Here is a 25,836-nt window from a genome sequence, read left to right as displayed (position 1 = left end):
TTTGTTATTTTTTCATTGTTTTACCAATGTTGAACCTACCCTTTCGAAGACTCCCACTGTCAGTCCGAACTTCTTTGACCCTTGGATGCATTAGAGGAGACATTGGCATCATGGGAAGATGTCCCTGTACATTTCCCCCATTTCCTGTTTCAAAATTATTTGGGAATATAACCTGTAGAAAACAAAAACCCTCTGCTTTACACACAGATAAACCCACTGATCAAAACATAACAGAAAAAATGAGAAAGTCTTAACTTTTTTACTGTTTTATTTCCCTGTCCTTCACAAAATATACCAACTTGCATAAAGTGCTCAATAGTTAATGTTGTTAAAGATATGTAAAGAGTTCATCTCACTTACTCTTATATCTAGTAAAGTTTACTGACCACTAGAAGTAAACCTATGAGGTAGGCACTGCTATTCTTCACTTATGGATGAGAAAATTTAGGCTCTAAAATGTGAAATCTGCCCAAGGACACACTGCTACTAAATATTAGAGCGAGGGCTTCAACCCAAATCCTTCTCTTTTAAGTTCATAGCTTTTTTTTCCATTCCCAATGGATTCCATAATGGAAATATTGATGAATACTGAAGATTGCCCAATTAATCACAGTCTGCTGCAAAAGACCAAAGAAGCATGGAAGAGAGGCTTTAAGAAATCATCTTTTCAGTTCTTCCTAGTCTTAAATAGTTCTTTCAGTTGTTTGAGATTAGGGGAAAACTCAAGAAGATTAATGAAGTATAAGGAGACACAGAAAAGCAAAGAAGGATGTATAGACAAGAGTTAAAAAAGAATAACACAGAGGTGAAGGGAAAAAACTCAATTTCTCATGATACTAAACAGTTAAATATGCAATTTGTGTGCATTAGGCAGAAGCTTTTGATCTTTTTATTGTAAATACTACTAATTAAAAGTGTTTAATTCTTTATATGGATATTTAAAAAATTAAAAATGATGGGATTAATGGTTTCTTAGATCTGATACTGAAAGCACAAGCAACAAAAGAATAGATAAACTGGATATCATCAAAATTTAAAACTTTTGTGTTTCAAAGGTCATCATCAGGAAAGTAAAAAGACAACCCATGGAATGGGAGAAAAGTTTTACCAATCATATATCGGATAAAGGAGTGTATCTAAAATATATAAAGAACCCTATAACTCAATAATAAAAAGACAACCCAAATAAAAAATGGGCAAAGGATCTGAATAGATATTTCTCCAAAGATGATAAAGAAATGGCCAATAAGCACATGAAATGATGTTGAACATCATTAGCCATCAGGGAAATGCAAAAAAAACCCCACAGTGAGATAATACTTCATGCCTACTAGGATGGCTAGAATCAGGAAGACAGATAATAAGCACTGGAGAGGATGTGGAGATATTAGAATCTTTATACACTGATGGTGGGAACGTTAAATGGTGCAGCCACTTTGGAAAACAGTCTGACAGTTCCTCAAAAGTTTAAAGAGAGTTACTATATGGCCCAGCAATTCCACTGCTAGCCATATACTCAAGAAAAATGAAAATATATGTCCACACAAAAACTTGTTCATGAATGTTCATAGCAGCATTATTCATAATAGTCAAAAGGTGGAAACAACCCAAGTTTATCCATTGATAAATGAATAAACAAACTGGTATATCCATACAATGGGATATTAGTAAGCCATAAAAAGGAATGAAGTGCTGATATATACAACAACATGGATGAACCTAAAATCATTATGCTAATAAAAGAAGTCAGTTATACTCAGCCATAAAAAGAAATGAAATTGAGTTATTTGCAGTGAGGTGGATGGACCTAGAGTCTGTCATACAGAGTGAACTAAGTCAGAAAGAGAAAAACAAAATACCATATGCTAACACGTATATATGGAATCTAAAAAAAAAAAAAAGGTTCTGAAGAACCTAGGGGCAGGACAGGAATAAAGAGGCAGATGTAGAGAATGGACTTGAGGACACGGGGAGGGGGAAGGGTAAGCTGGGACGAAGTGAGAGAGTGGCATGGACATATATACACTACCAAATGTAAAATAGATAGCTAGTGGGAAGCAGCCGCATAGCACAGGGAGATCAGCTCAGTGCTTTGTGACCACCTAGAGGGGTGGGATAAGGAGGGTGGGAGGGAGACGCAAGAGGGAGGAGATATGGGGATATATGTATAGCTGATTCACTTTGTTATAAAGTAGAAACTAACACACCATTGTAAAGCAATTATACTCCAATAAAGATGTTTAAAAAAAAAAAAAAGAAGTCAGTTAAAAAGGACCACATATTGTATGATTCCATTTACATGAAATGTCCAGAATAGGGAAATCAATAGAGATGGAAAGTAGATTACTTGGTTGCTTAGGGGCTAGGTCAAGAAGATGGAGGTTAGGGAAGTGATACGTAAAGTTTCCTGTTGAGGTGGTGTGTTCCAAAAGTGACTGTGGTGATGACTGCACATACCTATGAATATACTAAAAACCACTGAATCGTATACTTATGAGTGAACTGTATGGTATGGGAATCACGTCTCAATAAAGCTGCTTTCATAAAATGATGGGATTATTAGCCTTGCCCTAACTCACTTCTTCACAGGTAGGAACTCTGTTTGCGGAAGCCTGGAGAGCCTCCCACAGCGCAGAATCATGACTCCATGCTAAACTCTCCAAAATCTGTTCTTCAATGCTGTTCAGGTGTTTCACCATGTCCCTGGAGAGCCCCTCCTCTGAGCGGATCACCACCTCAATAACCTGGAGAAGAGAAAACTGAGAAAGTCATGTGGTCTCAAGTAGTCAGTTCTAGACTAGGCTTACATGTATGGCTAGCTCTGCTGTTATTAATGACACAGAACCAAGAGTACCTTTGAACCATAATTCTATGGCTTATTAATATATTTTTAATTTATAAAGAAGTTTTTAAGATCTTCAAAATACTTTCACATACATTTCTGGTTTTCATGTTTTATTTTATACACGGAAAACAGAGGCAATGATAGGTGAAAGTGGTCAACAGCCCAATAGTGGTAGAAGTCAGGTCTTGGGTTCCCAGTCCAGTGCTATTTTGAATTCACTGCCCCTTCTCAGACTATTCCTCCCAACAGCTCAAAAGAAAGAATGAATAACATATTTAAAAGGAACTTTGCTTATATACACTATAGTTCCATTTTAATAAGAGTAAATATCTAGAGCAAAGTCTGTAAGCATATGTATAAAAATATTAATAGTGATTATTATTTGTAATTAGGATTATAATGTATGACTTTAATATCTACATTTGTGTGTATTTTCTGTTTTTCTTCAAGGAGTATATATTATTTATGTGGTTAAAAAACAACGGCATTTAACTTCTTGAATGAAAAAAGGATGTTACAAATAAAAATGAATTGTTATTAGGTGAGGGCAAAAACTAAACTTTTTCCTCAGATAAAACTACAGATATTTCCTAATGGAAAATTGGAAACACATACATAAACATTAAAGTAAATATAGAGAAGCAATTTTCTTTACAAAACTAAAAAGAATTTAAATTCCATTCAGTCAACAATTAAAATGGATAGGGTTTTCAGTGATCTGCATTTCTGTAACTTTAGGTATATTTAGGTATAAAATTTAACTCATCAAACTAACTTTTCTATAATCAATAATTTGCAAGTAACACAGATGACAAAATATTAACTAAATTATGCCAACCAGTATAGTAATAGCATCAGTCTTAAATTCAGACATCAGGTAACATTAAATGTTACTGCAGCTTGACCTCTGTGTTTTGTAAGAAAAAGGTTCTAGCAGGTACAAAAGGGTAAGTAAGTAAGATTCATCCACAATGAATTAGCTCAAATTTGGGGAAGGAGCACCATCTGTTATTACAGCCTCATTAGCTAGACCATGACCACAATTAATTTTAGACCTTTTCTTTCTCCTGAGATAAAGAGTTTTTGTTCTTCATCATACATCTATTTAACAGGATTATGATTTTCATTCATAATATGGAAATTCAAACTTAACTACTTAGTTCCTGGCCACATTTGCAAGTCAGTGATGCAAAAACTGAAGCTGTGTGATTGGCTTAATTTACTGATTCCCTCTCTTCGTCTCCCTTTTGTCCTTGATTCCACCCTAAAAGGAATGCTTTCACAATACCTCTGGAAATATTTTCCAGACATCACTACAGCTCACTTCTTCAGCATTAAGACAAACAGAATGTTTACCTGAGGCACACCATAACAGAACTTTGCTCTCATCTCACCTTATAAAAATAAAATGGTCGCAGATTAAGAACTTGAATAATCCAGGGAAAAGTACGAGGTGAGCTATAGGCAAAGAGCACAATTTCCAAACAACAGGCCATCAAGGAATGATGAAATATATCCTGCTCTAAAAGAACCTTGGGGAAGAGAAAGACCACAGTTTAATAAATTTCTCAGCAATTTTAGCCTCTGCCATTATATAAAGAAGACTATAGAAACAAGAAAAAAACTTATATCTTATATAAGTTATAAACCATAACTTATATAAGTGCACATTATATTATACTAGATTACCAGAGATAAAAATCTGAGTTCTTAAACTGATAATTTTCTTATAAGATATAATCTTGCTCAGTGATAGATGTTAAATTCAAATGAGGCATAAACAACAATCTACTTTGAAACTGGAGTAAATAATAAAATAATTAATATTCCTGCCAAGAGAAAAGCATAAGAATTGGGCTCCTTTATTTAAATGACAGTTTTATGTCAACTGTTTTGTCAACATGAGGGCAGTGTTTATTAATCAAAACACTAAAATCAAAGGTGTAGTATATCACAGTTAAGATTTTTAAAAGTTCAGAGAAAGAAATATTTTACTAAGATAAAGTCCTGGGACTTCCCTGGCAGTCCAGTGGTTAAGACTCCATGCTTCCACTGCAGGGGGCATGGATTCGATCCCTGGTCAGGGAACTAAGATCCCGATGCCACGTGGCGTGGCAAAAAAAAAAAAAAAGAAAAAGAAAAAGATAAAGTCCTATTTCGCCACTGAGTTTAAAATTTAACATAAGTTTTCAGTTCTATAAATGGTGTTTGTTGCCATCCTTCTTTCAAATACCATTCCAAATCAACAAAGAGAATAAGCAATAGAAAATATCTTGGATAGAACAAGGAGTTAACTGTAACCGCAAACCATATATGAAAACTGAAACTGGATGAAAGGATGACAAATTACTCAGCAGAAAGTAGGATGGTCAAACATAAGGGCCTGAAGAGAGACACTTAAAACAAATGAATCTGCTCCACTCAACTTGGGAAAAACACAGCAACTGAAGGCACAGGCAGAATGGAAAGTAGAGGTTAGGCAGGGGCTGACATGGATGGGTGATTTTTAAGTTTATGGTAGTTAGAAGTCCTCAGGTCCCCACCCAACAACCACTCTAAGGAGTCAGATGATAGGTCTCTAGTCTATCCCAACAAGGATCTAGAGAATTATTCTCTACAGAAACTGAACTAGAGAGAATCAGAGCTTGAGAACACCAGGTATAGAAGAGACCGTGGTTTAAGGTGAAAGTCTGCAGACTGAATTGTGAGACCAAGTTTCCCTTCCTTGCTCTGCTCTGTAACACCAACAGCCAGGCAGATACTTTTCTAAAGAAACTGAAATATTCCAGAGAAGTCTGAAAGACACCAACAGTTGAGGGTCCCTATACTACATGATCATTTGAGGCTACTGGACTTTTATTCTCACTCTTGCACACAGAGCTTTGAGCCAAACTGTTTTGTCAACATAAGGGTTTATTAATGTCTCATTTTTAGTGACTCATTCAAAAAGTAGACATTTGAGGAAAGCCTCCAACTGAAAGACAAAGGTGTAATCCAATATTTGAGGAATAATCCAACATTTGAGGAAAGCCTCCAACTGAAAAACAAAGATCAAAACAAATGGAAAAGAAACTCAGAGGAAACAGAGACAATGCAGGCATCAGAAGAAAACCTCAAAGAAATCTAAATTAACCTCAAAGAATAAGTCATAGAAATGAAAATATAGCTAAAATAAAAAATTCTTTAGAATTGGATGGTGAAAAATTGAGTAAATATCCTTAGAAGTAGAACAAAAAGACAAAGAAATAGAAAATAAGAGGATTAATCCAGAAGGTTCTTTATCTGAATCATAAAAGCTCCAGAAAGATAAAATTGTGGGCAATACATTATCTAAGAAATAATGCAATAAAATGACCCAGAACTGCAGGACGTAAATTTCTGGGCTAAAAGAGCAACTCTGTAGGAATGCCCAACACATGAATGAAAAGACCCACGATTAAGGCACTCTATTATAAATTTCAGAACATTAGTGATAAAAGAATGATAACTAAGATTCCAGAAGGTAAAAACATGTCACATACCAATACAAAGAATTAGAATGCCACTGGATTTCTAATTAGCAATACTGGAATCTAGAAGATAATGGAGCAATGCCTTTTAAATCATAAAATTATACACAGACAACTATTAATCAAGTGTGAGTCTAAAATAAAGACATTCTGGACTTCCCTGGCAGTCCAGTGGTTAAGACTCCATGCTTCCAATGCAGGAGGTGTGGGTTCGATCCCTGGTCAGGGAACTAAGATCCCACATGTCGCGTGGTGTGGCCAAAAAATAAAAAAATTAAAAAATAAAATAAAATAAAGACATTCATGCAGTTTTAAAAAAGATACTTAAGGTAAGGTTTCCACCCTTTACTTGAGCCGATAAAATGTCTATACCACTGGATTGTGAAATTATGTATGTATAAGTAATACCTAGAGCAACCAATAAAGAAAAAATCTATACAAAGATATACAGTCTAAAAATGTTCAAAGTGACCCACAGGAAGGTAGGAAAAAGAAAACAGAAAAACAAAACAGAAAACAAAGTATAAAATGGCAGACTTATGCCCTAACAAATCAATAATTTAATTTAATTTAATAGGTAAATTAAATTTACCTATTAAAACAAAAAGCCTGACACAGTAGATTAAAAAAAACATGACTCAACTATATGCTGCCTACAAGAAACTAATTTCAAAGGATGTTACAGGTAGATTGAAAGTAAAAGAATGGAAAAAGATATACAGGCATACCAGGTTCCAGACCACTGCAATAAAGTGAATATGCAATAAAGCAAATATCACAATAAAGTGAGTCACACAAAATTTTTTGGTTTCCCAATGCATATAAAAGTTATGCTTACACTATATTATAATCTATTAAGTGTGCAATAGCATTATGTCTAAAAAAATAACTTAATTAAAAAGTACTTTATTACTAAAAAATGCTGACCATCACCTGAGGCTTCAGTGGGTCGTAATCTTTTTGCAATAGTAAAGATCACTAATCACAGATCACTATAACAAATACAATAGTAGTGAAAAAGTTTGCAATATTGCTACAATTAGCAAAATGTGACACAGAGAAATGAAGTGAGAAAATGCTGTTAGAAATATGGCACCAACAGACTTGATGCAGGGTTGCTGCAAACCTTTAATTTATTAAAAAGTCACTATTTGTGAAGCGCAAAAAAGTGAAGCACAATAAAACTAGGTATGCCTGTATAAACATCAGTCAGATGACTTCAGAACAAAGACAATTACCAGACTCAGAGAGGGATGTTCTGTCATGATAAAATGATTAATTCACCAAGAAGACATAGTAATCCTCAATGTCTATGCATCAAACAGCAGAGCTTCAAACTATATGAATTAAAAAAAAATCTGATAGAACTGAAAGGAGAAAGAGACAAATCCACAATTTTATTTGGAGACTTCAATACCTTTCTCTCCTCTCAATAACTGATAGAACTAAACAAAAAATTAGCAAGGATACAGAAGAATTCAACACCATTAACCAACAAGATAGAACTGACATTTACAGAACACTCCACCCAAACAACAGCACACATTCTTTTCAAGTGCCCAGAACATTTACCAAGAAAAACCATATCCTGGGTCATAAAATAAACCTCAACAAATATAAACAAAAAGAACTCATAAGAGTGTATTATAAAAGTTTAGATATGGAAAACAAATTAGTGGCTAAAGAGACTGAGTGTCACTTAAAAAGGGGTAGTATGAGGGAGATCTTTGTGGCGACAGAACAGTTCTGTATCTTGATTTTGGTGGTGGTTACCTAATCTACACATGTGATATAAGGGTAAAGAGCAAGACACATACATTGTTCTAATGTCAATTTCCTAGTTTTGATATACTATGTAAAATGTAACCACTGGGGGCAAATGGATATATGGGATCCCTCTGTACTACTTTTGCAACTTTCTGTGAATCTATAGTTATTTCAAAATAAAAAGTTGAAAATTTACTTCTTTCTCCGGAAGCTATGGGAGCATAAGCTCTATCAAGTATTAGTAAATCATGAAAAAGAAAGACGTGGCATACAGGAAAAATGGGGAACCAACACAGAAGAAAACTTCCAGGGTGCAAACACAGAGAAATTTTATTACACTAGTTAAGCAGCACCTCCAAACATCAATTTTTCTTACTGGAATTGAAGGTCAGAAGGCTCCAAGAGTGACAAGAGAGAGGAGGAGGAGGAAACAAAGATCATATGATAAGTCTGACTTCTTAGAAAAATTCCTTTACATAGCTATTGGAGAGAGTGATCAGACTTGATCAAATGTCCAAAGAAAATGAAGCAATAAAAAAAAAAAAGCCATCAACATTTTATTCCTCAAAACTCCCTGAGCAGTATGGCTAGATATCTTAATTATCAGTTGGTTTAATAGTTGGGGGACTTCATTATTAGCTAGCTAGGAATGAAGGACAAAAAAACCGACCAAAGGGAAAGGATAATGATGATGCATCAAAGAAAAATTTTACAAATTTCACATTTCTGCCTAGAGGTGGCTAGCACTGGGTGTGCCAAAGACAACTAAGGCCAATTAACATGTCATCATGGGTAAGTTTGCCATTAACTGCTAAGCCCCACAATGAACTACAGAGGCTCTCAACACATTGCTTCCACGCTTAGGTTCTGTAGACCTTGCCAGTGGCTGGGAGAGTGAATTTACTTACTGACATATCCATTCCATGAAGTCTTCGTGTCTCCTGAACCATTACAGTCTCTAATATTTTATAATACAAAATTTCTGCAAGCTTTAGTCTGTTTACAGCAAAATCTACGGGGGGAAACAAGGGGAAAACATGTGCTAAATAAATGTAGCTGTTAAGAACTAAAGAGCAAAACTTACATAAGCTACAATCAGATATATTAAAAATTGCAGGGAAAGAAAAACCTTGAGTTTCTATTTTTCTTGGAACAATCTATCTACTTTCAATGCTTTATCAGTTTCAGTTTTGTCTTCTTACCTATGTGAGATCCTGGCTGTTCATCTGTTGATTGGGTATAGTGTTGGCAGAAAGTCTCTCCTATTACTTTCACTGTTTTCATAATGTTTTCCATAGGATTACGCATACAAGATCTAAAAAATACAAAAGGAACCTAATTAACAGAAAAAAAATTCCAGAGTACCAACATTTCTTCAGTCAAGAATTAGTCTAGTTTTTAGTGACCAAAGTCCTATTCTCAGGTGTAAACCTAGATATGTAAACACAGCATATTTCAAACCAGTCTACAGCCTTTAAATATAATCATTTGGCATATTGTTTTGGAATTTCAACATTAGGGGAGTCAATGTTATCTCTATTATGCTTCCATTTATATGAAATTCTAGAAAGGCAAAATTCTAAGGACAGAAAACATATCAGTGGTTTCCAGAGGCTGGGGATGGCATAGGGATTGACTACAAAGGGGCATAAATTTGGGGGGACTGTTCTATGTTTTGATCATGGTGGTGATGGTTATACAACTGTATACATTTGTCAAATCTCATACAACTGTACAGTAAAAAGGAGGACTCTTGTATATAAATTATACTTCAATAAACCTGATTTAAGAAAGATTTCTTCATCTGATTTAAGAAAAATGATAGACAGTGTTTATGTATATATTGTGCTGGAACAATAAACTGCATTTAGTTCTTATCAAAGCCAAAAGAATAACAAGTAAAAAAAATGTAGCATTAAAAAGCAAGATGGACTTCCCTGGTGGCACAGTGGTTAAGAATCTGCCTGCCAATGCAAGGGACACGGGTTCGATCCCTGGTCTGGGAAGATCCCACATGCTGCAGAGCAACTAAGCCCATGTGCCACAACTACTGAGCCTGCGCTCTAGAGCCCACATGCCGCAACTACTGAGCCCATGCACCGCAACTACTGAAGCACTAGCGCTCTAGGGTGCACGTGCTGCAACTACTGAGCCCAAGTGCTGCAACTACTGAAGACCGCGCACCTAGAGCCTGTGCTCTGCAACAAGAGAAGCCACTGCAATGAGAAGCCTGCATACCATGACAAAGAGTAGCCCCCGCTTGCAGCAGTGAAGACCGAATGCAGCCAAAAATTAAAAAAAAAAAAAAAGGACTTCCCTGGTGGCACAGTGGTTAAGAATCCGCCTGCCAATGCAGGGGACATGGGTTTGAGCCCTGGTCCAGGAAGATCCCACATGCCGCGGATCAACTAAGCCCGTGCGCCACAACTACTGAGCCTGCACTGTAGAGCCTGCAAGCCGCAACTACTGAAGCCCACGCGCGTACAGCCCGTGCTCCACAGCAAGAGAAGCCACCGCAATGAGAAGCCCATGCACTGCAACGAAGAGTAGCCCCTAATCACCGGAACCGGAGAAAGCCCACACGCAGCAATGAAGACCCAACGCAGCCAAAAATAAATAAATTAAAAAAAAAAAAAAAAAGAAAGACATTTGGCAAGAAGCAATTAATCCTGTTATATTATTAACTCTGTTAACTTTCTATCAATAAAACACAGAATACAGGTCTTAATTCAGAAATGACACAAATCCAAGACTGTGAGAAACAATGTGATTTGCCCAAAGCCAAATAACTAGTGCAGGGTTCAGAATTCCCAGTCCCATGTTCAAAAAGACCAGCATCATGCGCCATGTAGCATACATGGCAAAAACATTTTATGTTCTTATCAAGTTCTTCTAATGCAAAGCTGTGCCTCTTGAGTTATATTTTCTTCCAACTAGGTTGTCTTTTTAAAATTTTGTTATGTGGTAAAAACACATAACAAATTTACCCTCTTAATTTTTAAGTGTACATTATTGTCAGCTATGTGCATGTTATTGTATAGTGATCTCTAGAACTTTCTCATCTTGCATAAATGAAACTCTATACCCATCAAACAACAACTCCCTGTTTCCCCCCTCCCCCATCCCCTGGCAACCACCATGCTACTTTCTGTTTCTATCAGTCTTATTACTTTAGATACCTCATATAAGTGGAATCATGCAGTATTTGTCTCTTTGTGATTGGCTTATTTCACTGGAGTATAATGTCTTCAAGATTCATCCATATTGTAGCATATGACAAGATTTCCTTCTTTTTAAGGCTGAGTAATAGTCTGTTGTACATACCACATTTTCTTTATTCATTCATTCATCAGTGGACATTTAGGTTGGTTCTATATCTTGGCTCTTACGGGTAATGCTTCAATAAACTTGGGTGTGCAGATATCTCTTTGAGATCCTGTTTTCAACTCTTTGGGATATATACCCAGAAGTGGGATTGCTAGGTCATAAAAATTCTATTTTTAATTATTTGAGAAATCTCCATACTGTTTTCCATATCAGCTACACCATTTATAATCCCACCAGTGGAGTGCCAATTCGGATACTCACCAACACATTTGTTATTTTCTGTTTTTTTGATAGTGGCCATCCTAACGGGTGATATCTCATTGTGGTTTTAATTTGCATTTACCTGATGATTAGTAATGTTGAGAATTTTTTCACATGCTTGTTGGCTATTTGTATGTCTTCTTTGGAGAAATGTCTATTTAAGTCTTTTGCCCCTTTTTCAAATCAGGTGTTTGTTGTTTTTTTGTTTTGTTTTGTTTTTTGTTGTTTGAGTTGTAGGAGTTCTTTATATACTCTGGCTATTAACCCCTTATCTGATATATGGTTTGCAATTACTTTCTTCTATTCTAGTAGGTTGCCTTTTCATCTTATTATTTTCAATGCTGTACAGAAGTATTTAAGTGGGATATAGTCCCATTTTTCTATTTTTGCTTTTGTTACCTATACTTTTGATGTCACATCCAAGAAATCACTGCCCATTTCAGTGTCATAAAGCTTTTCACCTATGTTTTCTTCTAGTTGTACAGTTTCAGGTCTCATGTTTATTAGGTTTTTAACAAATTTTGAGTTAACTTTTGTACATGGTGTAAGATAAAAGTCCATCTTCATTCTTTCGCATGTGGATATCTCAAAGAGATATTTGCATACCCAAGTTCACTGCAGCATTACTCACAACAGCCAAGATGTGGAAGCAACCTATATGTCCATTGATGAATGAATGGATAAAGGAAGTGTGGTATGTATATATATACAATGGAATATTATTCAGGCTTAAAAAGAAGGAAATCCTGTCATATGCTACAGCATGGATGAACCTTGAAGATATGATACTAAGTGAATTAAGCCAAACACAAACAAATACTGCATGATTCCACCTATAACAGGTATCTAAAGTATCTTTTGTATATGGTGTAAGATAAGAGTCCATCTTCATGCTTTTGCCTGTGGATATCTGGCTTTCCCCATAATGTAGTCTTGGCACCCTTGTCAAAGATCATTTAATGATATATGTGAACATTTATTTTGGGACTCTAGTCTATTCTATGTCTAGTCTACATGTCTGTCTTTATGCCAATACCATATGGTTTTGCTTACTGTAGCTTTGGAGTGTGTTTTGAAATCAGAAATGTGAGGCCTCCAGCTTTTTACTTCTTTCTCAAGATTATTTTGGCTATTAAAAGTCCTTCAAAATTCCTTATGAATTTTAGATTTTTTTTTTTTCTATTTCTGTAAAAATGCCATTGGGATTTTGATAGGGACTGCTATCTTGGTCGTATACAGGGACTTTCACTTGGGGAGGTTTCTATGACTTTTTACTCATCTGCCTACTCACTCCATTTGTTTCTCTCCACATCTGGGGTATTAATGAGTATTTTCAAGATCCTATCAATAGGACTTCCCTGGTGGCGCAGTGGTTAAGAATCTGCCTGCCAATGCAGGGGACATGGGTTCGAGCCCTGGTCCGGGAAGATCCCACATGCCACGGAGCAACTAAGCCCGTGCATCACAACTACTGAGCCCGCGTGCCACAACTACTGAAGCCTGCGCACCTAGAGCCCACACTCTGCAACAAAAGAAGCCACCGCAATGAGAAGCCTGTGCACCGCAATGAAGAGTAGCCCCCGCTTGCCACAATTAGAGAAAGCCCACGTGCAGCAACAAAGACCCAACGCAGCCAAAAATAATAAATAAATAAATAAATAAATAAATAAATAAATAAAAAAGTCCCATCAACATACCCTTTTCCCCCAGTAACGCTTCTTGGGGATGGGCATACCAGAAGCATTCATTTCCTTTCCTGACCACCACTTTGGAAAATTATAGCACGAAATCATATCCCTCTCTTCATTTGGTTTCTGCTGATAGATAGTTTGCTGATTTTTACTATTCTGTTATTTCATTAGGTATTAGGAAATAAGGTTCTCTAATCTGGCCTGACTTTATCATCTTTACTACGAAATATGCTTCTTTTTCTTAGACAATTGCATAAAATTCCATTTTACAGCTGTACCATCAATATGTAACCAGTCTCCCATTTGATGGACATTTATATTGAACCCATTTAAAACCAATGTAAAAAGAAAAACAGTTATGCATAAATTAGGGGTGTTACCAGAATGGAATGTTGGAGCTAAATAACCTTTAAGATGCATTTAACCTTGAAAGTCTATAGTAATATGAAATAAAATTTATATACAATTTTTAATAGGTACTTCTATCTGATTTTAGGTCAACATACTTTGTGATTGAAATGGTACAGTAAAACTTGCCAGATGTATATCCACTCTCTCCAGAATTTGGAAGTACTGAAAAAAGAATGGAATACAGAATCTAACTTAAAAGAGACATTTGGAAAAATACTAGTATTGTACTCACTCAAAAATGTTTACAAGTTGTTCACTTGGTGCATTTTTCAGTCCGGCCACAATACTCTGTAACCTGCTCACACTTTGGGTGGCTGAAGCAACAGGAGTAATGACTGCTTCTTTTTCTCTTAAATATCGTCGTCCTGTCAGTGGTGTAGAAGGTGCAAATGATGTTTTCTGTCAGAAAAGAAAATTATGTGAGATTAAAAAGCTACCTTCTTCCCCATTATGTGCTTAATTCAGTACATATACCATCTTCTCTATTCATGTTTAGTAGGTTACTTTTTCCCCCTCTTCTGGTTACCCACCAAATTTTTAGCAATATTATGCTAATAACATCCTACCTTTAAATAACACTTTCCCAAAGTGCTTTCTATCCATAATCTCATTTTATCTTCATAACATTCATTTGAAATATAACAGGCACATTTTCATTTTACATATGAGGAAATAGGCACAGAGAAGTTAAAAAACTTGTTTAAGCTGACAAAGGTAATGGCAGAGCTGGGACTAAAACTTAGGTTTCTATCTTCTGGACCAGTGAATTTTCCATTAGACCTCATCCTCCAACCCACCTAACACATAAATACAGAATTAAGCCTTGGCTATTAACAATCAAATCCAGAGTTATATGGCTAAAGTTTGGGAAGAGCACATAGTTCGTCATGGGTAGGAAAGCAAACTAAATTTTAAGGCAAGAGAAGAGTGGCTAAAGTGATGCAAAGAAAAAATAAGAAGAAAGCATAAATCCTTCTTCATATCCAAAGACACATACTCTACTGAAAACCCAGACATTCTGGGAAAATATCCAAATATGAAAAATTGCAAGAAATGAGGTAAAAATACTAAATGCCATAGTTTTGAAAAATACCTTTTAAGGCTTTCATGGGAAATATGAATTAGTAGAAGAAACTCAAGATTTAACTTGAAAGATGCTTCTGCTGTTAGTAGAATCACACACACAGAGAAAAAGATCATTCAAGACTGAGGCCAGGCTAGGTTAATTACTTTTTCAAAGTGTTGTTGAAGGTTACTCTCCACATTAGCCTGTGCTGTCAGTTTCCCTAATGGGGCATCACCAGTGAACTTTCGAGGAGTTCCAATTTCCTCTTCTGCATCTGCTCCCAAAAAGATCCTCTCATCAAAGTCACCAACAGTTAAAACATATTCTTCATACTCCTTGTTCACTGCTTTGCTGAAAAGAGAATTATTTTAAGCTGCTAGAATAAAACTAAGTTACACAATGGATTTATCTTGACTTGATAGATTTTTGACTCCACAGACTAGAAAAGCTCATGACTTTCTAGTTTTTATTAACTTTGCCCATCTAACAATATCAGAGGTTTCTATCCGATCACAGACATTCTTCACATTCACATACATGGCAATAAATTACTTTGAAAGGTGAGTGAAAAGAATATACACTTAATCTGGAAACTAGTTGAACCTAATTAAGACCTGATCATTGAGGAAACAACTGTGTGTGGCCTTGAAATATAAGCACATTCTGAATTTGCCAATATTTGATTAATGAAAGAATGTAAAGTCAAATACAGAAGTCATTGGGTCTGTTTATGAGTTTCTCAGGAGAGCAGCTGTTTTAAGAGCCAATGGGATCTTAAAATAAATGTACTTAAAGACAGCAAGGCTTAGTGATAACACCCACTCAATGCCACCAAAACAGAAGGAACTTGAATTTGGAGCAGTTACCTTCATACAACATTTCACTTAACAAAGTGCAACAAATCATATTGTCAGCTTATGATATGCCAGATACCATCAGTGCTAGACACTTACCTATTATCAGTAAAACTAGAAAGGTCCAGAAGGCATTCTCCCTTTAAAATCTGGGGGAAAAAAGCCATTTTGTGACTTCATGTAAGTAAGCATATTAACATACACACAAAAATACTACATTTATCTAAATTTTCACATTGGTAGTTATTATAAATAACACACACACACAAAATAGAATTACTAAATCTTTCTTTCAGACCTGTAAATCCTATTTAGTATGCAAATAAAATATTAAAAAACATTTAAAGTCAAGTTTTGAAAATACTTTGTAGTCTATAGCAGTGGTTTCCAAATTTTAGTGACATAACAATCATGTAGGGGAACTTGTTAAAAATGCAGACTGACAGACCTCAAGGTCTGAACTAAGGCAGCAGTTTTAACAAATTCCTCAAGTGATTCTCATGAAAGCTGTCCAGTTTTAAACATTGGTCTATGGAAAATGGAAACTAACAGTTACTGAATGATAATGTATGTCAGGCAAGCAAAAGATTTGAAAGGAATATAGGTACTGTTACTGGTGACAGAGGAAAACTACACTGTTAGCAATACTTTCTGTGTATCCACACTATACTTAGATTACTACATAACAAGGGTTGCAAACTCAAATGATTTCAGGGGTCAGGGATCAACATACATAAATGAAGAGGGCAGAAAGCACACTTCCCATCCTACAAGAGGTGGCCAAAAGAGGTGGCCATCATTTAGCTTGACAACAGTTACCATGTAGAAATTGCAAACCAGTATTGCCATAGCTTCTGATTTTTACAAAATTTTCATACAAAAGATCTTTATGTGTAAGTTAAAAATTGAACAAAATAAAAATGAAATAAAAAATTAAAACACCCTAAACAGGACAAATAAAGCATCTGGCCCATGGGCAGGAGAACCACTGTCCAAACCAGGATACTTTTGGAGTGAAATAAGACATTATAATAATTATGCCAAGACAACAGCCAAAACCCAGATAATTCAGGCAAACCAAGATGAATGGTCATCCTAGCCAGGGGCCACTAGTGCCTTGCTTCGGCAAAGCACAATAGACATAATCCTTGAGTTCCTTTAAAAGTTTATTTTGCTGGAGATTAAAGTTCTACAAAGAGATATTTTACACAGACATAACATATACACACAAAAATATATACTGTGTATATATACACATAAATAAATACTTGTTTGTTTGCTGAAAGATAAGACTAAATACAAAAGGATGTCCAAGAGGGACTTCCCTGGCAGTCCAGTGGTTAAGAATCCCCCTTCCGGGCTTCCCTGGTGGCGCAGTGGTTGAGAATCTGCCTGCCAATGCAGGGGACACGGGTTCAAGCCCTGGTCTGGGAAGATCCCACATGCCGCGGAGCAACTGGGCCCGTGAGCCACAACTACTGAGCCTGAGCGTCTGGAGCCTCTGCTCTGCAACAAGAGAGGCCGCGATAGTGAGAGGCCCGCGCACCGCGATGAAGAGTGGCCCCCGCTCGCCGCAACTGGAGAAAGCCCTCACACAGAAACGAAGACCCAGCACAGCCAAAAATAAAAAAAAAAAAAAAAAAAAAAAAAAAAGAATCCCCCTTCCAATGCAGGGGATTTGATCCCTGGTCGGGGAACTAAGATCCCACATGCCGTGGGGCAACTAAGCCTGTGCGCCACAACTACTGAGCACACGGGCCACAACTACAGAGCCGGCGCACTCTGGAGCCCATGCACCACAACTGGAGAGAAGCCCACGCGCTGCAGTGGAGGATCCCTCATGCCGCAACTGAGACCCAAGGCTGGAGATTGGTTCAAGATGGCAGAGTAGAAGGACGTGCTCTCACTCCCTCTTGCGAGAGCAGTGGAATGACAACTAACTGCTGAACAATCATCAATAGGAAGACACTGGAACTCACCAAAAAAGATACCTCACATCCAAAGACAAAGGAGAAGCCACAGTGAAACGGTAGGAGGGGTACAATCACAATAAAATCAAATCCCATAACTGCTGGGTGGGTGACTCACAAACTGGAGAACACTTATACCACAGAAGTCCACCCACTGGAGTGAAGGTTTTGAGCACAACGTCAGGCTTCCCAACCTGGGGGTCCAGCAACAGGAAGAATTCCTAGAGAATCAGACTTTGAAGGCTAGCGGGATTTGACTGCAGGACGTTGACAGGACTGTGGGAAACAGAAACTCCACTCTTGGAGGGCACACACAAAGTAGTGTGCGTATCGGGACCCAGGGGAAGGAGCAGTGACCCCATAGGAGACTGAACCAGACCTACCTGCTAGTGTTAGAGGGTCTCCTGGAGAGGTGGGAGGTGGCTGTGTCTCACGGTGAGGACGAGGACACTGGCAAAAGAAGTTCTGGGAAGTACTCCTTGGCATGAGCCCTCCCAGAGTCTGCCATTAGCCACACCAAAGAGGCCAGGTAGGCTCCAGTGTTGGGTCGCCTCAGGCCAAACAACCAACAGGGAGGGAACCCAGCCCCACCCATCAGCAGACAAGCGGATTAAAGTTTTACTGAGCTCTGCCCACCAGAGCAACAGCCAGCTCTACCCACCACCAGTCCCTCCCATCAGGAAACTTGCACAAGCCTCGTAGATAGCCTCATCTACCAGAGGGCAGACAGCAGAAGCAAGAAGAACTACAATCCTGCAGCCTGTGGAACAAAAACCACATTCACAGAAAGATAGACAAGATGAAAAGGCAGAGGGCTATGTACCAGATGAAGGAACAAGATAAACTTCCAGAAAAACAGCTGAATGAAGTGGAGATAGGCAACATTCCAGAAAAAGAATTCAGAATAATGATAGTGAAGATGATCCAGGACCTCGGAAAAAGAATGGAGGCAAAGATCGAGAAGATGCAAGAAATGCTAAACAAAGACCTAGAAGAATTAAAGAACAAACAGAGGTGAACAATACAATAACTGAAATGAAAACTACACTAGAAGGAATCAATAGCAGAATAACTGAGGCAGAAGAACAGATAAGTGAACTGGAAGACAAAATGGTGGAATTCACTGCCATGGAACAGAATAAAGAAAAAAGAATGAAAAGGAATGAAGACAGCCTAAGAGACCTCTGGGACAACATTAAACGTAACAACATTCGCATTATAGGGATCCCAAAAGGAGAAGAGAGAGAGAAAGGACTCGAGAAAATATTTTAAGAGATTATAGTCAAAAACTTCCCTAACATGGGAAAGGAAACAGCCACCTAATTCCAGGAAGTGCAGAGAGTCCGTTACAGGATAAACCCAAGGAGAAACAGGCCGAGACACATAGTAATCAAATTGGCAAAAATTAGAGACAAAGAAAAATTATTGAAAGCAGCAAGGGAAAAATGACAAATAACATACAAGGGAACTCCCATAAGTTTAACAGCTGAGTTCTCAGCAGAAACTCTACAAGCCAGAAGGGAGTGGCATGATATACTTCAAGTGATGAAAGGGAAGAACCTACAACCAAGAGTACTCTACCCAGCAAGGATCTCATTCACATTCGATGGAGAAATCAAAAGCTTTACAGACAAGCAAAAGCTAAGAGAATTCAGCACCACCAAACCAGCTCTACAACAAATGCTAAAGGAACTTCTCTAAGTGGGAAACACAAGAGAAGAAAAGGACCTACAAAAACAAACCCAAAACAATTAAGAAAATCATAATAGGAACATACATATCGATAATTACCTTAAACGTGAATGGATTAAATGCTCCAACCAAAAGACACAGGCTCGCTGAATGGATACAAAAACAAGACCCACATATATGCTGTCTACAAGAGACCCACTTCAGACCTAGGGACACATACAGCCTGAAAGTGAGGGGATGGAAAAAGATATTCCATGCAAATGGAAATCAAAATAAAGCTGGAGTAGCAATACTCATATGAGATAAAATAGACTTTAAAATAAAGAATGTTACAGGAGACAAGGAAGGACACTACATAATGATCAAGGCATCAATCCATGAAGAAGATATAACAACTATAAATTTTTATGCACCCAACATAGGAGCACCTCAATACATAAAGCAACTGCTAACAGCTATAAAAGAGGAAATCGACAGTAACACAATAATAGTGGGGGACTTTAACACCTCACTTACACCAATGGACAGACCATACAGACAGAAAATTAATAAAGAAACACAAGCTTTAAATGATACAAGAGACCAGATAGATTTAATTGATATTTATAGGACACTCCATCCAAAAACAGCAGATTATACTTTCTTCTCAAGTGCACACAGAACATTCTCCAAGATAGATCACATCTTGGGTCACAAATCAAGCCTCAGTAAATTTAAGAAAATTGAAATCATATCAAGCATCTTTTCTGACCACAACGCTATGAGATTAGAAATAAATTACAGGGGAAAAGACGTAAAAAACACAAACACATGGAGGCTAAACAATCCATTACTAAATAACCAAGAGATCACTGAAGAAATCAAAGAGGAAAGCAAAAAATACCTAGAGACAAATGACAATGAAAACACGATGATCCAAAACCTATGGGATGCAGCAAAAGCAGTTCTAAGAGGGAAGTCTATAGCAATACAAGTCTACCTCAAGAAACAAGAAAAATTTCAAATAAACAATCTAACCTTACACCTAAAGGAACTAGAGAAAGAAGAACAAACAAAACCCAAAGTTAGCAGAAGGAAAGAAATCATAAAGATCAGAGCAGAAATAAATGAAATAGAAACAAAGAAAACAATAGCAAAGATCAATAAAACTAAAAGCTGGTACTTTGAGAAGATAAACAAAATTGATAAGCCATTAGCCAGACTCATCAAGAAAAAGAGGGAGAGGACTCAAATCAATAAAATTAGAAATGAAAAAGGAGAAGTTACAACAGACAACACAGAAACACAAAGCATCCTAAGAGACTACTACAAGCAACTCTATGCCAATAAAATGGACAACCTGGAAGAAATGGACAAATTCTTAGAAAGGTATAACCTTCCAAGACTGAACCAGAAGAAATAGAAAATATGAACAGACCAATCACAAGTAATGAAATTGAAACTGTGATAAAAATCTTCCAACATACAAAGTCCAGGACTAGATGGCTTCACAGGTGAATTCTATCAAACATTTAGAGAAGAGATAACACCCATCCTTCTCCAACTCTTCTAAAAAATTGCAGAGGAAGGAACACTCCCAAACTCATTCTATGAGGCCACCATCACCCTGATACCAAAACCAGACAAAGATACTACAAAAAAGAAAATTACAGACCAGTATCACTGATGAATATAGATGCAAAAATCCTTAACAAAATACTAGCAAACAGAATCCAACAGCACATTAAAGGATCATACACCATGATCAAGTGGGATTTATCCCATGGATGCAGGATTCTTCAATATATGCAAATCAATCAATGTGATACACCATATTAACAAACTGAAGAATAAAAACCATATGATCATCTCAATAGATGCAGAAAAAGCTTTTGACAAAATTCAACACCCATTTATGATAAAAACTCTCCAGAAAGTGGGCATAGAGGGAACCTACCTCAACATAATAAAGGCCATATACGACAAACCCACAGCAAGCATCATTCTTAATGGTGAAACACTAAAAGCATTTCCTCTAAGATCAGGAACAAGACAAGGATGTCCACTCTCCCCACTATTATTCAACATAGTTTTGGAAGTCCTAGCCATGGCAATCAGAGAAGAAAAAGAAATAAAAGGAATACAAATTGGAAAAGAAGAAGTAAAACTGTCACTATTTGCAGATGACACGATACTATACATAGAGAATCCTAAAGATGCCACCAGAAAACTACTAGAGCTCATCAATGAATTTGGTAAAGTTGCAGGATACAAAATTAATGCACAGAAATCTCTTGCATTCCTATACATTAACAACAAAAAATCTAAAAGAGAAATTAAGGAAACACTCCCATTTACCACTGCAACAAAAAGAATAAAATACCTAGGAACAAACCTACCTAGGGAGACAAAAGACCTGTATGCAGAAAACTATAAGACACTGATGAAAGAAATTAAAAATGATACAAACAGATGGAGAGATATACCATGTTCTTGGGTTGGAAGAATCAATATTGTGAAAATGACTATACTACCCAAAGCAATCTACAGATTCAATGCAATCTCTATCAAGTTACCAGTGGCATTTTTTACAGAACTAGAAAAAAAAATCTTAAAATTTGTATGGAGACACAAAAGACCCCGAATAGCCAACAGTCTTGAGGGGAAAAAACGGAGCTGGAGGAATCAGACTCCCTGACTTCAGACTATACTACAAAGTTATAGTAATCAAGACAATATGGTACTGGCACAAAAAGAGAAATATAGATCAATGGAACAGGATAGAAAGCCCAGAGATAAACCCAGGCACCTATGGTCAACTAACCTATGACAAAGGAGGCAAGGATATACAATGGAGAAAAGACAGACTCTTCACTAAATGGTGCTGGTAAAACTGGACAGCTACATGTAAAAGAATGAAATTAGAACACTCCCTAACACCATACACAAAAATAAACTCCAAATGGATTAAAGACCTAAATGTAAGACCAGACACTATAAAACTCTTAGAGGAAAACATAGAAAGAACACTCTTCAACATAAATCACAGCAAGATCTTTTTTGATCCACCTCCTAGAGTAATGGAAATAAAAAACAAAAATAAACAAATGGGACCTAATGAAACTTAAAAGCTTTTGCAAAGCGAAGGAAACTACAAACAAGACAAAAAGACAACCCTCAGAATGGGAGAAAATATTGGCAAACAAATCAACGGACAAAGGATTAATCTCCAAAATATATAAACAGCTCATGCAGCTCAATATTAAAAAAACAAAAAACCCAATAAAAAAATGGGCAGAAGACCTAAATAGACATTTCTCCAAAGAAGACATACAGATGGCCAAGAAGCACATGAAAAGCTGCTCAACATCACTAATTATTAGAGAAATGCAAATCAAAACTACAATGAGGTATCACCTCACACCAGTTAGAATGGGCATCATCAAAAAATCTACAAACAACAAATGCTGGAGAGGGTGTGGAGAAAAGGGAACCCTCTTGCACTGTTGGTGGGAATGTAAATTGATACAGCCACTATGGAGAACAGTATGGAGGTTCCTCAAAAAACTAAAAATAGAATTACCATATGACCCAGCAATCCCACTACTGGGCATATACCCAGAGAAAACCATAATTCAAAAAGACACACGCACCCCAATGTTCACTGCAGCACTATTTACAATAGCCAGGTCATGGAAGCAACCTAAATGCCCATCGACAGACGAATGGATAAAGAAGATGTGGTATATATATACAATAGAATATTACTCAGCCATAAAAAAGGAACGAAATTGGGTCATTTGTAGAGACGTGGATGAATCTAGAGACTGTCATACAGAGTGAAGTAAGTCAGAAAGAGAAAAACAAATATTGTATATTAATGCATACATGTGGAACCTAGAAAAATGGTATAGATGAACGGGTTTGCAGGGCAGAAACTGAGACACAGTTGTAGAGAACAAACATATGGACACCAAGGGGGGAAGCGGTGGGGGGCAGGGTGTGTGGTGGTGTGATGAATTGGGAGATTGGGATTGACATATATACACTAATATGTGTAAAAAATAAAATTCTAATATTAAAAAAAAAAAGACCCAATGCTACCAAAAAATAAAATTAAATAAATAAATAAATATTAAAAAAAAAAAAAAAAGAAGAAGAAGTATGTGTAAGAGAAGAAACCAGTTAGGGAAGACTTTATGCTCAGAGGAAAATCTCATAATAGTATTTGCAAAGAGGGGAACTATAATAATGACCTAATTAATCCATATTCCTATTTTTTTTTTTCCAACCGAAGAGAAAACTCAAGTCGTAGCTGGATTAAATGGCTCAGCGTTGGGGAAATAAATTGAGACCCAAAGGAAAAAGCCAACTCAAACATATAGAAATAGCAAGGTAAATTATTGAGAAAAAAAATCCAGAATGCATGTAGGTAGCCCACAACTGTAAGGGATTTTCTGCTCTACTCATATTGAATTAAAGCTACAGTTGTTATATTGATACATCATCCTACTTTCAGTAAACAGTCAGCAGTTATTCAAATTGTGGCAGTAAACTAGCTTACTCTGACCTCCTGCTTTTCATAATTCTTTATCAGGCTTACTCTGATGTTCTGTTCTTTATAATTCTCTATCAGAACCTCCTATAGTTGCCTCTGACAGTGCATTTACTTGACAGTACATACAGATGGTCACATTCTTCAACAGCTCAGTTTTGCACATCACAGAAAATCACAGGACAACTCCACATCACATCAGAGACTGAAACCTGGGAATCTTGACCCTGAGTCCTATAATGTTAAGAACTTGCTTAAAATATTGCTTGTCCCCTTGAGGCTGCTGCTGCTGACCCCCCAAAATCTGAGTCATTTAATTGTAAGTATAGTACCTTCCTGTCAAAGAGCTTTGAAATATATGGCTTAAAGTAGTGCTCCTTTATTCCTTTGGCTTCTACCAGAAGTCCGTCATGTAGTTCACACAGTACAGGAATGATGCAGGGAGGCTCTTCAGAAGCCCTAAAGTCAGCAGTATGGAAATCAGACGGTAAACCTAATTTGACAGGGTATAAAGAGCAATGGAGGGAAAAGAGAATATGGTCAATTTTTGAAACTCTTTTTCTAAAAATTGATAATCAGTTTTCAAAAATAAATAAGGTCTTACCTTTAAATGACGGATTTAGCAAGTCTCGTCTATTTGGGCACATAATGGCATTGGCAAAAATCAGATCCAAGCAGCACAGAAGTAAATGATAAGAGTTTACTAAATCATCTCCAATCATACGAAAATTACCTTTAGAAGAAAAGAGACACAAAACCCAGAAACCTTTCAGGTCAAATAGCACCAAGTTCCCACAGTAGAAATGTAAAACACCTGAAAGTGTCACCTTACCCTTAGTATAAACAAAGAGTGTCCAACAGAAATTAAAGAGCTCCTTAACACTGCAAGGAATCCTCCTAAAAAGGGGGAAAAATGTACTTTTTATCTGACTAACTTACTAAATATCATTCCACATTTGTCACGTAAATTGAAACAGCAAATATAACAAATAGTAAAGTCAAATTACATATAAAATCTCATTCACAAAGGACAGACAACTATGTTTTATTAAATGGAATTAAAAAGTAGACTTTTAAAAATGCAAATTCCCTTAATAAGTTTGTATCATAATTTCTATGTTAATTATATGAGGATTAAGTGTCTCACCTCTGCTTCCTGCTTCGTGGTAACTTTGGTGGCTCTTCATATGGATTTTGAAATATATCTAAAAAAATTGGCTCAAATTTTTTGAAAATTACAGTAGACACCTCAAAATTTCTTTCTAGCCTTTCTATACGTTCACGAAATTCTTGTGGCAAGTTTGACATGTCCATCCACTTCTTCATTTTACTAAAAAACTGTATTAAACTAAAAAAACAGAAAAAAAGCAACTTTAAAATGAGTCCATATAAGGGAAGGAAAAGAAGACACTCTACTTATGCCTAAAAATCTTTATTAAATGCCTGATTTTATTTAAAAAAAAAAAAAAGAGAGCGAAAAAACAAAAACCTCACTCCAAGTGCTATGAAATTACTTTGGTTCCCAGAATCACTGTGGGAATGTAGATTTTGAATTAGTAGTCAATACATAAAATACCTTCTACTATGCAGGGAGTACCTATCTACTTCTTTTATTCCCTGCAGCACCTATACAATACTCTGCATATAAATTACAAAGTAAATGTTAGGCATCAGACTGATGAGTTCACAAAACTAGTTTGAGGAAAGACAGAATCTCCCAATACTGGATTCTGGAATTTGATCACAAAGCACCAGACTGTTACAGGGCAGGAATAAAATTCAAATGTTTGTGTTCCAACGTGTGGTTCTACCACCAAACATAAACTTAGAAGGTAGTACATACCCAGAATATCACTTAATGGATAATGGCTCTACCTTTCTGGCTTATTTAATTATGAGTGCATTTTTT

General features: G+C 36.6%; 1 protein-coding gene across 3 annotated transcripts in view; it reads right to left on the bottom strand.

Moving 5' to 3' along the window:
- Nucleotides 1-25,836, bottom strand: part of RBL1 (RB transcriptional corepressor like 1) — a 77,213-nt gene that overhangs the window by 39,675 nt on the left and 11,702 nt on the right. For 2 of the 3 annotated variants that reach the window (XM_082430100.1, XM_082430102.1), the window contains 12 exons: nucleotides 25,075-25,275; nucleotides 24,760-24,824; nucleotides 24,532-24,660; nucleotides 24,260-24,420; nucleotides 15,831-15,880; nucleotides 15,042-15,228; nucleotides 14,044-14,210; nucleotides 9,324-9,436; nucleotides 9,030-9,133; nucleotides 4,240-4,377; nucleotides 2,580-2,759; nucleotides 40-172 (listed from right to left, as the gene is read on the bottom strand). In XM_082430100.1, the coding sequence (XP_082286226.1) occupies nucleotides 40-172; nucleotides 2,580-2,759; nucleotides 4,240-4,377; nucleotides 9,030-9,133; nucleotides 9,324-9,436; nucleotides 14,044-14,210; nucleotides 15,042-15,228; nucleotides 15,831-15,880; nucleotides 24,260-24,420; nucleotides 24,532-24,660; nucleotides 24,760-24,824; nucleotides 25,075-25,275 (1,628 nt within the window). The remainder of the gene's footprint in view (nucleotides 1-39; nucleotides 173-2,579; nucleotides 2,760-4,239; nucleotides 4,378-9,029; nucleotides 9,134-9,323; nucleotides 9,437-14,043; nucleotides 14,211-15,041; nucleotides 15,229-15,830; nucleotides 15,881-24,259; nucleotides 24,421-24,531; nucleotides 24,661-24,759; nucleotides 24,825-25,074; nucleotides 25,276-25,836) is intronic. The other variant, XM_082430101.1, reaches the window with a different exon arrangement.

Source organism: Balaenoptera physalus (assembly GCF_965194825.1).
Source record: "Balaenoptera physalus genome assembly, chromosome: 16".
NCBI classification, from domain to species: Eukaryota; Metazoa; Chordata; class Mammalia; order Artiodactyla; family Balaenopteridae; genus Balaenoptera; species Balaenoptera physalus.
Note: the sequence above shows the minus strand (reverse complement) of the source record. Positions and strands in the feature narration are given on the sequence as shown.